Below are 17,280 nucleotides of genomic sequence, written 5' to 3' on the forward strand. Positions count from 1 at the left end.
ATAGCATTTTTTGAAAACCGTAATTTTTTAAAACATTTTTTTTTCATTGTAACCTATTTTTCTCCAGAACAACCCACTGTGCACTAGATAGCATTTTCAGTCAGCTATAACATAAGGATAATAAAAAAAATATTGACATGTCACTTTTGAGGGAAAATCTATATTTTAGTTCAAATCACAAAAACCAAATATTTTTTTTTACCGTGCATATTTTCTCCATATAGCACCAACAATTGTCTAAAACTTCGCCGAAGACACCAAACCGATCGGACAAACCGTTTTCGAGATACAATTTTTTTGAAGATATCATGTGCATTTTTCATAGGCCCTTCTCATAAGTAACGCTAGATTCAAAATGGCGAACCAAGTATGCAAAACGGCGTTTTCGTTCCCCAAAAACTTGTATGCAAGGTTTAATGCAAATCAAAAAATACAAAAAATAAAAACTGGAAAAATTTCCCACTTGTTCGTGGAATCGCTCTATAACAAAACTGCGTGAGGGTGTTTTGCCCCGGGGGTGCGTATTACCCCAGGTTACCCTACTTTGGCATGGACATTATCGTGAAAGGAGGTAATTTAAAGTTACAACAACTTTTTACACTATGGGATGTTGCTTAAAGGATTTGAAAAGTCGGTGTAAGATTAATTGCTTTCCATTTTTTTTAAATGTCTAGTTTTGGAACCTGTGTATAATAGATACTTATTCGAAGCCCGTGCATAAGGGAGAGTTTTGGGTGTTAACCCAGCCCCCCCATTAACGGCGCTTCACACACTAGGCGCCCCTCCCCCTTTTGCCGAAATTGGGAAAACCCCCTCCCTTGGCACCACTTCTGTGCACGGACCTGACTTATTCATATTGTTATGTCGATTGTTGAGGTATTTTCTTATTGCTTAAGATATAAGGATGCATATAATATTAGGTACATGTTGCGAAGAAGCTACTCACCTGACGGTTGAAACCGGCCCACGTCTCCACACCGTTCCCGGTAACTAATTTTCTGACACTTTTGCCACGGCCCGAAGTACCCTCGATCCTCTAAAATGAAGAAATAAAACTCAATTAATCTGATCACGCGTCACCGGTTCATCTTTCGCGAATAACTCACCTCCCCCTCGACTCTCGTAGTACGCCCATATCGGCACTCCGACGGCGGTGGCACTGATCACCAGACAGAAGAATCCCAAACAGGTCACCAGAATGGCGTAGATGTTCGAACTCATGGCCATGGTTGCATGTGCATCGCTCGGGCCGTTCTGTGGCTAGCGCAGGTACTTCCGTAGGCTTCCCCCACACTCTCGTTACCCTCCGGCCTTGTAAGCGCGGTAAGTTCTGAAGTTCTTCTGATGTTTTTGGAACAGGCGGACGCGTGCTCGACCGGTTCAGCCAGGCACAGGTGTTCCACCAAATTCCACGGGGCAGGCACAAATATCGATCGTGTGTCGTAAGCTGTTGCCGCCTGCGCGCAACAGTTTAGCTAGGTTTGTTTACGTTTCCTCGTCGCGATGTGATGATTCGCGTGCGCGCGCGCGGTCGTTGTTGTTGCTCCGGTCGAATGCTGAAAACGGGTTTGTACAATTGGGGATCGATTAGATTATATGGTTACGAGCGGATGTGCAGTGAATACGAAGTGGAGCTATTGAGCTGACTAAATTTGAAGTTATTTGTTGGTTTGCCGGTTGGGATTTTTTTTTATTTTTGGAATATAAATGCAATGAACACCTGCATTGGTTTGGATAACGTGAATAAGAAGAACCAAAGGTGTTATGCATTTGAATGATTTGCAAATGTTCTGGAGTTTGAACAGTCATTGGCATATCTCGATGTTGCCAAGAATTTTCCAAAATATAAGTTTCAAATTCGAGACTGGATCCAAAGTTTTGTTAAAGGTCTACGCTCAATGAAGGTATAGGAAACGCATAAACAATAGAGCTTGCTGACGTTTATTCACCTCTCTCTTTCAAGCTTGCAGACGGGATAGGATTTGTTTTCATCGGGAAACCTTTCCTGATGACAACAAATCCTATTCCGCTTGCATGTTTGAAAGAGAAAGGTGAATAAACGTCAGCAAGCTCTATAGTTGAATTTGTGCACGTATGGAATTTAGTCCTTTGAATAAAGTTGAGTAAATACGCTTTATCAAATCAATGTGAATCCGTGGAGTATTTACTAAGTTTTATTCATACGACCTATTGAACTCATAAACGGATAAAATATATATTCGAGTGGGTCAACGTTGTATGGAGAAGCTTTAAATTTGATCGTATCAACCCGGAACAAAGCTTTTTCAATCTATATTAGCGTCCAAAACAACTGTGGAAAATTTGGAAGCGATTGGTTGCGTCCCCGTATTCCGCATTGCGATTGAAATTTGTATGGAAGTTAGTATGGGAAAACTTGCTTTTTAGCATTTTACTCATAAGTTGAATTCTTTTGTCTAACACCATATGACGATGTTATAGTATAGCCTGGGATATGCCGAAAAACTTTGCCGAAGACCGCAAAGTGATCCGACGCTTGTAAAAAAAATATTCGCCTGGTAACTTAGGCCAAACACTGAGATTTTATCACTTTGCCGTCTTCGGCAAAGTTTTTCGGCATATGCTAGGCTATACTTTAACGCCATTAGTTAGATTTTTTAGACGAAAAATTTTAATTTACACCGTGTCCAATAAGTGCTCATACAAAATCAAATTGAATTCATTTCACATCTGTAATTAGGATTTTCAAAGTAAATTTATTTATTTAAAGGCCAACTAACACTGATGAAATACAGCATATGTTTTGGAATTAATTGTCCTTTATCCTTCTCTGCTGATCGCTTATGTGTCTTAAGTCCATTTCAGCTGGCACGCACGCTATTTCATTAGTATTTCGTCTCATTTTAACGAGTAAAGGTTTTAAGTTGAAACAAATTAGGTTCCTGTGCTCACTACTGCTAGTAGCAACTATGACCAGAAGAGAAAAAATATGAGACTCTGTATTGGTAAAGTACGTAGCCGTTTTATGTTGTACAAAATAAAACGTAAATTAAACAAAAATGTCCAATGAATTGTTGTGTTAAAGAAGCAGGGGTGCATATTATCTTGTTGATTCACATTATTCTCACTTCTAAAACATACTTGTGTCCCTATTGTGGTAAATTTTGTTCAAGATTTACGTTTTATGATGTTTATCTTTAATATAACGGTTATTTTAAAGAAAATCAGCACAAGTTGAGCTTACTAAGAAATTTCTTACCATATCATCACTAAAAATTCTTAAATTTAACCTTAGTATATCCATTCTGAACAATACTTGGGATAAAAACTTAAAATTTAACTTTATGGTCTCTATTTAGCTACCGCACAATTAAAAACTTTTTGATCATTTTTCTTGCGTGTCGGAGCAAACGGATTTCAGAAAACGGAAGTGTTATACTAGGCTTCTAAAAACAAATTAAAAAAACTTTATTCTTTATGCTTTATTGAATCAGTATTATGTGGCCCTTCAATACATGCATTCATTTTAAAAATATGAATAACAGATGTGAAATAAAATTATAATTTCTAATTTTGTATTTTGTATGAGAACTTATTGGACACGGTGTATGAGAAAAATGCAAAAAAGTACGTTTTACCATACTAACTTCCATACAAATTTCAATCGCAATGCAGAATACGGGGAAGCAACCAATCGCTTCCAAATTTTGCACAGTTGTTCTGAACGCTAAAAGGAATCGAAAAAGCTTTGTTCCGAAAAATCGACTTTGTTGACCCAGTCTAATATGTATATATATACAGGCGTACCTCGATAGTACGTACCCTCGATAGTACGTACATTTTGCCTCGATAGTACGTACACCAAAATTTAGTTAATTTTTAATCTACAAAAATGAGTTCGAATCATTAGTAGACGTATAGCAGAGACTCCGATACTATGAATTTGCGTTATGCAGACTCCTATAACACGGTTTTTCAGTAAACCATGGTTTCCCAAACTGTGGGTCGCGACCCCCCAGGGGTCGCCGGCCTTCATCCAGCGGGTTGCAAGGGTCAGTTGAATAATTTACTGTAACAGACAACAAATTAGGGAATTTCTATGGTGGGTCGCCGAAAGCACGTCATTAAACAGTTTTAAAATGTAGCAAAACGAAAGGCATGAACGAATACGTTTGATGTAATGATTGCAGTATTCTTCGCTTTACAGAGATATTTTCTGCCAATCATAATAGCTGGCATCATCATTCTGTCGTAACATCCCAACTGGGGAGGACTGCTTCTCAGCTTAGTGGTCTATAAGCACTTGCACAGTTATTAACTAAACGCTTTCTTTACCAATAGAACGTTGTAATAAAATAATAAAAAGGCACATGATGGTTCTATTTTGTGTGGTAATAAAAAAACTAAATTTCTCGGCGAAGATTGCTCTCCAAAACATGAATCAAACCCATCAAGTTACTTATCTAAACCATTGATTTCAGTTCACTTACTTGTTTTTTTTACGTTTTCCAACAGTCACTTTTTTGCGATAGGTATAAAATATTTGACAGTTTTCCATGAGTTCGGAAATTTAAACAACTTTGAGTACCGTAGGGCACTGCAAGCCGCGGTTGCTAAGGAAAATGTTCTTAGTTTTTGACGTTGCGAGGCTTTGTTATTTACGATTCGGACTTAAAAATATCGTCAGCTCTCGCATTAAAAAAAACTCGCCAGCTTATCATGAGTGGCTGGTTTTAATTCAGAATGGGGGGTATGCGTGCGTGTGCTGTTTTATAACTTGGTGGCTCATCTCATGGAGTTCCTTCTGGGATTCCACAAGAATTCCATCCAGGACTCCCCTCGTGGTTTGTCCACAAATTTGTTCCAGAGCTTTCTTCAGGGATTCCGTAAGCTTTTTCTTCCGGAAGTTTATTTAGGATTCCTTCAAAAGATCCCCCTGGGGTTTTCCCAGGAGTTTTTATTTCTGAGAGGTTCCGCATGGGGTTCCGTCAAAATCTCTTGCCAGGATTGTTCCAGGAAGTTCCACGAGATTCTTCCAGAGATTCCTTGATTTCTATAGAAATTAATTTCGAGATTCCTTCAGCATTACTCCTTCTAGGATTACCTTAGTAATTTGTCCTGAAACTCTTCCATGTATTCCTTCCGTGGTTTCTCCACAAACTTATTCTAGAATTCCTCTAGGAGGAAGCTATAACTAAGTTGCTTTTTCCTGTGTTTAATCATGAAAATCCTACAAAAACTACACGAGGATTTCCAAACACAAAATACTTCAAAAAATTCATAATGAACTTCAGGAGGATTTCCATTACAAACATCTGAAAGAATTCCAGAAGGGTCTGCAGGAATTCCTGACGGAGCTCTTGGTAGAAACCAAAAAAGAGTTCCTAGATGATTCCTGGAAAAAGTTCTCGAAGAAATCCCGGAATCAGTTTCTGAAAGAACTCCTAGAAGAAGCTCTAAGAGGAATCCCGGAAGAAGTTCCTGAAAAGTAATTCCTGACAGTCACCAAGAAGAAATTCCCGGAAGGAATTTCCGAAAGAATCCTGGGTAAATCCCAGAAAGATTACCTGGTGAATTTATTGTAGGAATCCCAGAAAAAATACTTGAATCAGAAGTAGCTCCCGAAAAAAAAACCGGAAGTTCCTGGAGGGATCTCGGAGAAGCTTTTAGAGGAATACTAAATGAAGTTCTTGTCAGGGATCTTGTAGGATTTCTGGAAGGGTTTCAGAAGGAATTCCAGAAGATACTCCGGGAAGAATCTCGTATGAAATTCCAGGAATAAATCCCAACGGATTGTTGCAAGGAGTTTTTGAAGGAATCTCGGTAAGAATTTCTGATACAATTTCCGAAAGAACTCCTAGAGAAATCCTGAGTGAAGTTGCTAGAATTTCCAGAAATACCATGTGGAAGTTCAAAAAATAAATCTAGAGACATCCTGAAAGAAAGTATTCAGAGAATCTCGGATGAAATTCCTGGAGGATTCCGAGGACTTCTTGAGAAATTCTGGAAGAAAAATCTTTAGAAGTCCGAACGAAAATAAAAAGGTCACAAAACATCAAAAACAACAAAAAATTCTTTAGCAACCGCTTGCATTGTCCTATAGGCTGTACCAATTCAATTGTTTCAGAGTGAACTCGAATTGTGGGATTCGGGGTAAGACATTTCACTTTCTCGCTTGCTTTAGGGATTTCCTCAAGTTTCAAGTTTCTTTCAGCTCCAAAATTCCTCTAGGTGTTGGTTCCGAGATTTCTCCAGGAATTCTTTCTGGGATTCCTTAGGGATTCTTCCAGGAGTTTCTTCTGCGATTCCTCGATTCCTAATGAGATTCCAGGGTCTCTTTCAGAGATTTCTCCAGAGATTCCTTCCGAAACTTCACCAAGAATTTCTTCTGTAATACTTTCGGGACTTCCAGTATTTCTTCAGGAATTTCTTCCTGAATACCTCCAGGAATTTCGTTCCGGATTTCTTCATGAATTCATTCTAAGATTCCTCCAGAAATTCATTCCGAGATTCCTACAGGAATTCTTTCTAAGATTCATCAAATAATTTTTCCTTGAATTCCTCTTAGAACTCCGGGATTCCTCCAAGAGCTCCGGGATACCTCTAGGAATCCCTTCTCATAAAAAAATAAACTCTTGGAGGTGTCCTAGACGGAGCAATGATCAGAAGATTTTAAAAATATCACGTCAATAAATATTGCAGGAGAAGGAGAAAATACTTCTAGAATGTTTCTATAACAAGATATAACTGATCAAGATCGATTTAGTTATATCTAGACTAGTTTGGATGCTTCTAAAAGATAATTCAAATAAAATCAATATAAGTTCCCAGAAACGAGATGCCTCTACGAAGCATCCCCAGAGCACAAGAAGATTTTTCCAATAGAGATAGGATCCTAAACAAGCAAAATTACGTAATTAATAAACGGACCCTTAGGCCACATGGATTTTTTTGGCAATCATGACGTTCTAGAAATAACATTCTTTGATTTGAAAATGAAATAAAAATTTGTGATTCGATAGTACGTACGTTTCGATAGTACACGTACACTAAACGAAGCGGTGGTGTACGTACTATCGAGGTATGCCTGTACAGCCATTCCATAGAAAAACGATATAGTGCTTCCCCGATTGTCGTGAAACTTGGTGGGCTTGTAGTTCTTCGGAAATAATTAGACCCGTTTTTTTATTTCGTCATTAGGGTGACCAATTTTCATATAGGGTGGTCCAAAAATCAAGGTTTTTCAAAACTAAAAATTTTCAAAAAATCGTAACTTTTGAACCATTTGACCGATTTTGAACTTCTTTTTTTTTTGTTTGAAAGCTATTGAATTGTAGTTTTCAGGAAAAATACGTTAAAGGGGCTAAAATGTAAAGAGTACTATAAAATATGCAAATATATTAGTTTTTTCACGTTTTCATGGTCAGGTACCCTGGTTTTATATTTTTATCAGAAAATTCAGGAAATTTGGCGTAACATATAAAAAAAATCAGAAATGTATGTTGTTTTGCTTTTGAGATATGATCCTGTGTGTTCAAACTATAGTCATAATAAATCAGAGAGATCACTAGTTGACAAAACATAAATATTTGGGTCAATGTGAGTATACATATACAACTTATTCACAATACAACAAGATATCACTAGTTCAGCGTGTAGATTCCAAGACCTAAACCCAAGAGAGTTCTTAAAAAGCCTTGAATAGTCACACAATATCCCCGTGCTTCTCATTTCCACAATAAACACGCCTTTTAAACGATTCTCAGTCCCTTTCCCAGAATCTCAATTTATGTAAGTAAGATTATTAAAATGGAGACTTAAACAGAATGAACTTGAATCATCCATATTTTTTCTCTCTCTATTTTCACTGGTGATCAAACGCGTTGCGGTTTTGATTATCAAATGTGTCCCCCCTTATAATTTGTCACCTCGGGAATTCCCCTATTCATAGACATGCCTAGAATAATTAATACTCACTCTACTGATTCGATGAGCGTACACACTAAGATCAGCTCGGTATTTTCCCCATCTTTTTACTGAGTTCTCAACAGCAGATTTAACTCGGTACGCTCGGTTATTTATTTTGCGGATATTCTGTAAATGAGTTACCGAGCTCAGCTCACAAACTGTCAAAAGTTACTGAAGCACGGTAAATATCGTTACTGGTGAACGGTAAATACGATTACCGAGTGTACCGAAATAAATCTGCTGTTGAAAACTCAGTAAAAAGATGGAAAAAATACTGAACTCAGTGAAAAAATTACTGAGCTGGAACATCTGAATCTTAGTGTGTAGTTGTTTGGAAGGGTTTTCCATACCTACAGACGATGCACCCATTCGAGTTGATGACTTGGTTGAATAATTAATCGAGATATGATTGGGTTGGATATGTAAATATGTGTTATAGGTTAAATAGTTGCGTAGTATTTTTTTTTTATTTCTGGCAGTTGTGTCAGGCCGAAATGGAATATACAAAACGTTGTTAGCTTTACCGATTACCGATCCACAAATATTGGTAACAGGTTGGACAAGTTTATTACGCGCTGTACCCATCATGCGTTCATTTATTGACATGACTACCGGTTTGGTCAAACATACATGTTTGTGATTGTCAATGACGGTTAACTCATATATTTTATTCAGTGGGCGTCTTCATTATATTTTATTTTTCTTTATCATAATGGACGATCGTAAGTGCGATTTAATCATTAACAATTCCAATCAAAACTTTAGGATCACACTTGAAAACAATGTTCATATCTCTTTCAAAGATTCTATTTTATAGCTAGCATACCACATTGCTTTTTATGTAGATTTACTTGTGTTGGAGATCAATAACTGAGATAGACTAGTACAGTAGACGTTCGACAAGTTCAACATGTTTACGTTCCACTTACCGAATGAGATTCGATAACTGCAACAACTGACAGGCGTCACATAACTGTCAGTTGCTGCTGAATGCAACCAATGTGCATTCGAAAAACATCGCATTGCAACAAAAGTGCATGCAAAAAACATCGCATCGTTGTTGACGTTTCATTTTGACGGATAGCGGTGCGATAACTGCAAAATTGTTGCACTTAGTGGACTTGCAGTTAAAAAACATTGCAGTTGCATTGAGCGAACGTCTACTGTATGTGAATTAGTTAAACTCCAAAATTCCTTGTGTAGAATAACATAAACAAAGAAGGAAATTTTAGAGGAATCTACGGAGGGGTTCCGGAACGAATATCAGGAGATTTTCCCGAAGAAATCTATGTAGAAATTTACAAAATAACCTCTGGAGAAAAAATAAGAGAAACTGTTTGACAATGCGTGAAAGTTACACTAGTTGACAAAAAAATACAAAATTTACTTCTTTCATCAACAAAACAAGCTTCTTTATTAAGTACTGATATTAAAAGCAAACATTTTTGGAGTATAATGTTTACTAAGTTCACAGAATTTGCTAAAACTCAAAATGTTCAGGATAGGCAACTTTTTTTTCTCTCACAAAAAGGTCAACAAGCTGTAACTTTTCATAAAAAACATCAAAAACCCTAAAATTTTGGCTATTTGTCAACCTATTATATGTTCAGAATTGGTACAATTTTGAGCTCGATTGGTTATTCTTTCGCAAACTAGAACCATTATCATAGAACTCTGTTTTTTGTAACTAAGTTTTGAACTGTCATATCTTCAAAGCCAGTAAACCGAATAGAATGAAATTTTGAACGTTTATCAACAATATATTAATACTTCAAAAGTAGATAGAAAGTTGAAGTTTTTCTCAATGTGCTTAGAAATATATAGATGTTAGCAAATTACAGTAAAAACTTAAACTCATTCGGAGCAGTGGTTACAGAGAAATACATGTGTAAAATGAGCAACTTTTCGTAAAAATTTGAACAAAAACAGTTTTGAAATCACATAGCGTTGTGTGGGAAATCGACAAAAAAAAAAAATCCGCACCACTATACTTTATTCCTCTGTGTTGCGGACCTGGTGTGATGGTTAGAACACTTGACTATCACGCCGAGGACCTGGGATCGAATCCCACTCCCGACAAACTCGCAAAATGCAAGTTCTTCCTTCGGAAGGGAAGTAAAGCGTGGGTCCCGAGATGAACTAGCCCAGGGCTAACAATCTCGTTAATACAGATAAAAAAAATTCCTCTGTGTTTTCGAACTCAGGGCATCAATCCACAGTAAAAATGATCATCAGCTCAACGAGTTCAAAAATGCTGTAAACTTTTGTTACCATATGTAGAATTTGCGGAAGAATCCCCGAAAATAGTTATGGCTGTGTTTTCGAAACTCTGTATAAATTCCTGTAGGAATCTCAGGAGGACTTTCCGAATAAATCACTGAAGAATGTCCGACAGGTGGAGGAATTTGCACAGAAACCTGTACGGGAATTTATGAAGAAATCTGTAAAGTAATTCAGAAAGAAATTCTGGCAGTATTCTCAAAGAAGTTCTGGAAATATTCTCAAAGAAATCTCAGGATGAATTTTCGAAGGAATCTCTGTAGATAAAAACGAAAGAATCCCAAGAAACATTTTTGCTGTACAAGAGTGGAACAAACCACTCTTAAACAAACTTGAGCTTCAGAAACTGTTATTCAAATTCCAGAAGGAATCACTAGACGAATTCTCATTAAAATCTCTAGAGAAATGTTTTAAAGTGCCCTTGGAAAAGAATAAGGTACACCGGGGCAAGTTGAAACGGATGGGATAAGATGAAAATGTTGGTTAATAATATATTATCTAATCGTGTTCACGTCATAACACATAAAGCATTGTCCAGTTAGAATCCGGACGCAAAGGATAATTTATTGTGGCGCTCTCAATGATCATAACCATATTTTTTTCACTGCAGTCTGATCATAAACAAGTCCTCTAATGACGGTGAAAATTTCATCGATTTTCTTCCTACGATTGAAAAATTATTCCAGATTGAAGACATGCGAAGAAAAAAAATCTTGCACAAACACGCTGAAAATTTAGGGTGGTCAGGTACGACAGTCGCTAAAAATGTTAATATCTCCAAAACCATTTCGTGTGATGTGTTCAGATATTGTTAACCATGCCAAGAGGAAGTGTCCAAGGAAGATTAAAGTTTATGTTCATGGATAAATCTGCTTGGAATTCCAAGATTTGTCAGGAAGTTCAAGCTCTGGACATCGTTTTCTCACATCACGATTTTGATACCAAATGTGTACAAAGATGATAACCTCAAGAATCGCGTGCTGCTTTTCAAAAATGCCCACAAGGGATCTGAAGAGGTTTGAGCTACTTTGGTGAGCTATCACGACAGCCTGAGATGTGCAGTGGTGTCATTACTGTTGGATAGTGTTTATTAACGAAAAAACACTCAAATTTCGCTTCATTGGAATTCACTGATAAGCCCTTAATTTCGCAAGAAGAGAAATATTTGGTAAAGTTTCTTTGGATTCCTAATCAGACTGGTAGAGGGTCTCAGGACACTACAGAGATGACCCGATTGTTAAACAAATACGCCGAAGTAGTTGATGTTAAAATTTACTACCATTGTGCAGATTTTAAGGAAGCCATCACGGAAAAAATGAGAAAATGTATTAAAAATTAAACTTAATTATTTTAATGATATTTTTCCATGAAACTACAGTAAATTATCTTTGTTTTGAGGGCTTCACATTTTCTGTTTGTTATTCCACCTCTGAGATATAAGTGATTATCTGCGTCCGGATTCTAACTGGACAATGCTTTAGTTTTTGAATTAAACAATTTTTTGTGAAGGTTAAAATTACAAATTGCATCAAATTTTTTTTTCAAGACTTCGCGTTTCATCTTGCCCCGGTATACCTTAACATATACAAAGGAGTATTTTCCAACAGAATCATGGAGGAATTTCGGAATGAATATCTGTGGCTGTTTCTGAAGAAATCTGTGTAGAAATTAAAAAAAAAACTCTAGAGAAATCAATATCTATAGGAAAATGCTTGAAAGTTATCATTTGAGGAATTTGGAAGTAATTTCCAGAAGAACCTCTTGAAGATTTTTTTATGGAAACTTTTTATATAAATTTCAGCAGGAGTCTCAGGAAGAATTTCCGAATTAATCGCTGGAGAATGCCCGAAAGAATCGATGGAGTACTTCTCGTAGGAACTTGAAAATGAAGGAATCTGTGAAGAAATTTTTGAAGGAATTTCCATATAAATCTGTGAAAGAATTCCTTAAAAAACTCTGGAAGTATTCTTAAAGAATTATTCCGAGCTGAATTTCCGAAAGAAACTCAGAAAGTATTCTCAAAGAAGTTTCAGGAGAAATTTCTGAGTGTGAGTGTGAAAACTTTCGAAGAAATTCCCGATGGAATGGCTAGACGAATTCCCAGTTGAACCTCTAGAGATCACCGAAGAAATCTATAGAGGAAAATTTCCGACGTAATATTTGAAGGAATTCCCGAAAGTATCTTCGGAGCAATTTCTACAGGAACCAGTCAGTATATTTTTGAAGGAATAAATGAGTTTGCAAAAGAATGAACAGAAGAATCCCTTGGGAAAATTTGATTGAATCTTTAAATGAATTCCAACGGAGGAAAGCATACCTTCTTAAATATATTACAAATATGTTTGTATAAATTCCAAAAAAATAATGAATATCATAAGAAACTTCCTACAGAAGCTCATAAATTTCCGAAAGAAATAATTTTGAGACATTTTCCCGAAGCAATCTGTTGATATATTCCAGCAGGAATTTCTGCGAAATGATTAAAATAATCCTGAAATTGGAATAAATACAATACATTGGTACATAACAATACGATTTATTGTAGATACCATACAACAAACAATACAAAATCAATATAACGTATGGCTATGCGCCATACAATGTATCTTAACCGTTATGTGTCCGACAAACTTTTTGCTTTTTTCTACATCGTGCTTTTTAAATGGGCGCTGGATACCCGGGTACCCTGTTGGCCACATAAAGCACAGAAAAAAATATTCGTGTAAAATTCAGCGAGAAATAGGGAATGCTAGAGTTATTGCATGTTTACATGAGATATCATGTAAAATTACGTTACAATCGTGTACATTATATCTCATGTTAAAGTGCAATAACTCTAGCATTCCCTTTATGTGCATGATTTCTCGCTGAATTTTAATTACAATTTTTTTTCTGTGTGTATTCAATTTAGTCGCAGAGAACAGACGTCCAAGCTCGTGAAGTGCGGTTGTGTAAAGTATTACAACGGTTGTTTTGAAATAACTGGGAATGTTGCCATTACGCGGTGCTGCTACATTTCGAATCGGGGTACAAATTTGCCGTTGCTTTACCCCTTGGCGCTAGTGTCACCAAGTGCGCATCCTAGTATAGTTCTACCAAGCAAACGTGTTGGTTTCCCTTGGAAAACAATAATTGTGTTATTGTTCAACTCATCTCTTATTGAAAATAGTGAAACTAGTTGACAATAAGTTGCTCAAATTTTGTTGTTAGGTTTGTGTAATTACAAAATACTTATTGTTATTTGAGCAAATGTACCTCAGTCTCTGAGTAGTAAAATTTAAAGGTCAACTAGTGAAATATTTCTTTAGTTAACGCCATCATGATGTCAAAACAAGTTTTTAAGTGGAAAAGTCACCGTTGATGTCGCTACTGCGCTACTGTTCGAGCATGTTCGTCTGTTCTCTGTGATTTAGTGTCGTTTATGTTATATAACACCATACCAGCAATTGTGAGTAATTCTGAATAATATTTCGTTATAGAGGCTATGTCAAAATGCTCATTAATTAAGAAAAAAGTGCATTATTCCCGAATTAAGAGAATTATTCTTACAAGGACTTTTCCACAAACTATTTGAAAGAGCTTGAAAATATCCTAAAGAGTTAACAGCACAAGCAACATACATGTCATATAAGAGTTACGGCCAGAGTTCTTGATTCCCATTTTGCATCTTCAGTCACACTTGAAGCCACTCAGCAGCGATCGGTTGTCGCTTTTGTTTGTGTGCCTGCTTGTCGGCGACGATAGTATACTCCGACGAACGGTTGAAAGCCACACTTGGAAATTATTCATTCACTCTGATTCGTATCGAAAGTAATAGACCGGTGATGCGATTCGTTGTGAAACAAGTGATATTGTGCATATGATTTTTTCATGTGATTTTCATTAAAATTATATCCATATCGATAACGATAAGTCCACCAGATGGAAGATTTCCTGTCGAAATTTCTGATCAAATCTGTGGAGAAATCTTGGCAGAAATTTTCGCATGAGTCCATACCGGCGGAATATACTGATTGCAATTTCAAGGTTCAATCAATATTTTCTCCACAAATACGTATTCAATTAATCTTGACATTAGATGCTGTGTAAATTGTTTCTCCCAACTCCCCCATCCGTATCTTAATCGATTGAATGACACCTCCACCACTATTTCAACGGGTGGGATTCATTTCCACCATGGTTCACAACCCCATTGCGCACGCCACTGCGGCCACACGCGGCATGGGTTTCGGTGATTCACGCTCACGATTCCCCCTGTCTAAACCTATCGGTCTATTGTCCGACCGAGAAGAATGGTGCATTTTTCAGCTGATGTAACTCGATGATGCTCTCACTCATTGCAAGCGCATTCGTTTGTTGGCGACTGATATGTAGGTACCTACTATGGTGTTTGCATCGGTCGACTACTCGACGCCGCCAAAGTCTCAACAATTGTATCGATGTTCGTATACCTAGAGCTCTACTATTCCTGTCGCCATCACTGCCCTGAGGCATCACCACCGCGCCGTGCGCCACTAGACAGAGATCGGATCAAACAAGAATAATACATTTCAGTTCACAAGCGCGTCTCTCAAACTAGATCAAGTGATAAACCTTGACCCGTGGATAAACTGATGGTGATGCCACCACCAAAGTGTGTCAGTTCCGATGGGCGGCGGAACAAATAATACATAGAGCTAGCTACTCAAACTAAGTAGGTATATCATGGGCGGGTAGATCCAGTAGATCTAACACCATTAGTTCGTAAGGCGTCGCCACATTGGCGGATGGTGATTGCATCCTGACGACGCGACGATTATAAACGACTCAAAAGGGCGGAAGTGTACTTCTTCTATGCGCGCGTAATCCATTCCGATACGGCGGCGTGACCTTTTGGTGCATCAGACCTCGAAATCTGTATTCAGAACCGTACTCGCAGTGCAGTGTACTAACCATAGTCATTTAAGTAAAGGGGGAGTCATATAACGAACCGCAACTTTTGTTAAAGGGGGAAGATTGTTTGCAAGTGGTTTTTACGCTTTTCATGGTTGATAAGTAAGTAATATGCATTAGGGGAGAGTCTCTTCAAACAGACTTCTTTCAAGTCTTTGGAGAAGCACTGATTGCAATGATTCTTTCTCTTTTGGACTGTTTCAAAAATTATAATTACACTTCCCGGGTAGAGGCAAAGAACAAACCAAGGACAAAATAAAAATAAATTTTGCCATCATATCTCATTATAGAGGAAATTACCTATTCTCGGCCGTTTTGTTCTCTTCGTCTTAGGGATTTTTTGAAACCTATTGAACACAGAGTTGATCTCAAATCCTTCCCAACTAAGCTGAATTATATGGCCAAGTTTCAGGCAATTTGGCTGACAAAAGCCCCCCATGACGAAGAGAACAAACCTGCCGATAATACCCATTGTCACCCTATCATCCTTATGATAGGGCAACAGTACGAGGTGTAGGTGGCCACCGCAGCCGTTCGGCTATAAGTAGTCTTGGTACAGCTACCTGTGGCGGACTTAAAAAAAGTCCGTTAAAGTAGGGAGGATCAAGGTAGGCTGGTGCGTATGTCATCTAACACTCCACGAGCCACCGGAGGTTTGTTTCAGATGTCTGGACCAGGGCACAAGTCATCGGACTGCAAAGGCCCTTACAGGAGCAAACTGTTTAGGAGATGCGGCGCCGAAGGCCATAAGGCACAAGGCTGCATGAGTCCACCCATTTGTCTGATCTGTACCTGGAAATCCGTGAACTACAGACACCCAAAGTGAGGTCCAAGGTGCCCGGCTGCAGTGAACAAATCGCAGTGCAGGTAACGCAGCTGAATCTGAACCACTGTGATGCAGCTCTGCAACTGCTTTGTCAGGCGGTTTCTGAGTGGGGGACGGATAACGCCATCATACCGGACCCATACCCAGTACCCACCGGCATCGGTGATTGGGTCACGGATGTGTCCAGAAAAATGGCGGCGATATAGACGACGGGAAAATACACCGTCCAGGATTTGGTGTCTACTACCTATGAGGGCTTCGTTGTCGCCAAAGTAAACGGGGTCTTCTTCTGCGCCTTCGCGGTGGTCGATTGAGCAGTTCACACATATGCTGGACTGAATGACGACCGTGCTGACTGGGCGAAGGCCGGTGGCAATAGCGGGTGACTTCAATGCCTGGATCGTGTTTTGGCCAAGACGTTTTACGAATCAGCGGGGTTAGATCCTGCTAGAGGCGCTGGCTATGCTAGATGTTCATCTGGCCAATGTCGGTACCAAAAATACCTTTAGTCGGAACGAAGTGGAGTCGATTATCTACGTTACTTTTTGTAGCCATGACCTAATAAATAGTTCGAGCTGGAGAGTAGACGATGGCTGTACCTACTCACAGCGATCATCTGGTGGTTTACTACAGTATCGATTGTTGCAGAGTGGGTAGAGGAAGAGTCAACTAGGCGTCACCGATATGAAACTTGCAGGGATAACTAAGTCCCTTAGCTTAGGTAAGGCCCCAGGTCCGGACGGAAGCTCCGAACCTGGCCTTAAAAACAGCTATTACAAAAGCTTCCGAGTTGTTCAGGTCTGCTATGCAGAAATGCCTTGACGAGGGAGTTTTCCCAGAAGTTTGGAAGAGGCAGAGCCTGGTTCTATTGCCGAAGGTGGAGAAACCACCCGGAGACCCGTCGGCATATAGACAAATCCCAAGTAACACCCTTAAGGGCAACTGGAAGCGCCCAGGACCGAGACCAGTGGAGGCGGATACTTCATTAGGCGTAGACACACCGCTACGAGTTGTAGCCCATCAAGTAAGGCTGAACATAATGACAGCTGAATATTGGTCTGAAGTATGGCTTATTCAACCTCCCCAATCAGCAAAGCATAGATGGCTGAATAGTTGAACAGAATCACAGAGAACAGACATCCAAGCTAGAACAAATTTTCTCTCAAAAGCTATGTAAGAACTCAAATGTTTTTAGTGTTGACAATACTAGCGCCATCATTCAGCAAGTTGCCACAATCAGTGGTGAGTATACTACATATTTACTATTGACAACGTAATGGGACTTTGCGATAGCA

The 17,280-nt window shown here is 38.5% G+C and overlaps 1 protein-coding gene across 2 annotated transcripts in view; it reads right to left on the reverse strand.

The window, feature by feature from the left end:
• Positions 1-17,280, reverse strand: part of LOC109398212 (uncharacterized) — a 69,159-nt gene that overhangs the window by 26,554 nt on the left and 25,325 nt on the right. For both annotated transcript variants that reach the window (XM_029877672.2, XM_062853903.1), the window contains 2 exons: positions 1,107-1,556; positions 947-1,036 (listed from right to left, as the gene is read on the reverse strand). In XM_029877672.2, the coding sequence (XP_029733532.1) occupies positions 947-1,036; positions 1,107-1,227 (211 nt within the window). In that variant the 5' untranslated portion in view covers positions 1,228-1,556. The remainder of the gene's footprint in view (positions 1-946; positions 1,037-1,106; positions 1,557-17,280) is intronic.

This window comes from Aedes albopictus, chromosome 2 (assembly GCF_035046485.1).
Source record: "Aedes albopictus strain Foshan chromosome 2, AalbF5, whole genome shotgun sequence".
Taxonomy (NCBI): Eukaryota; Metazoa; Arthropoda; class Insecta; order Diptera; family Culicidae; genus Aedes; species Aedes albopictus.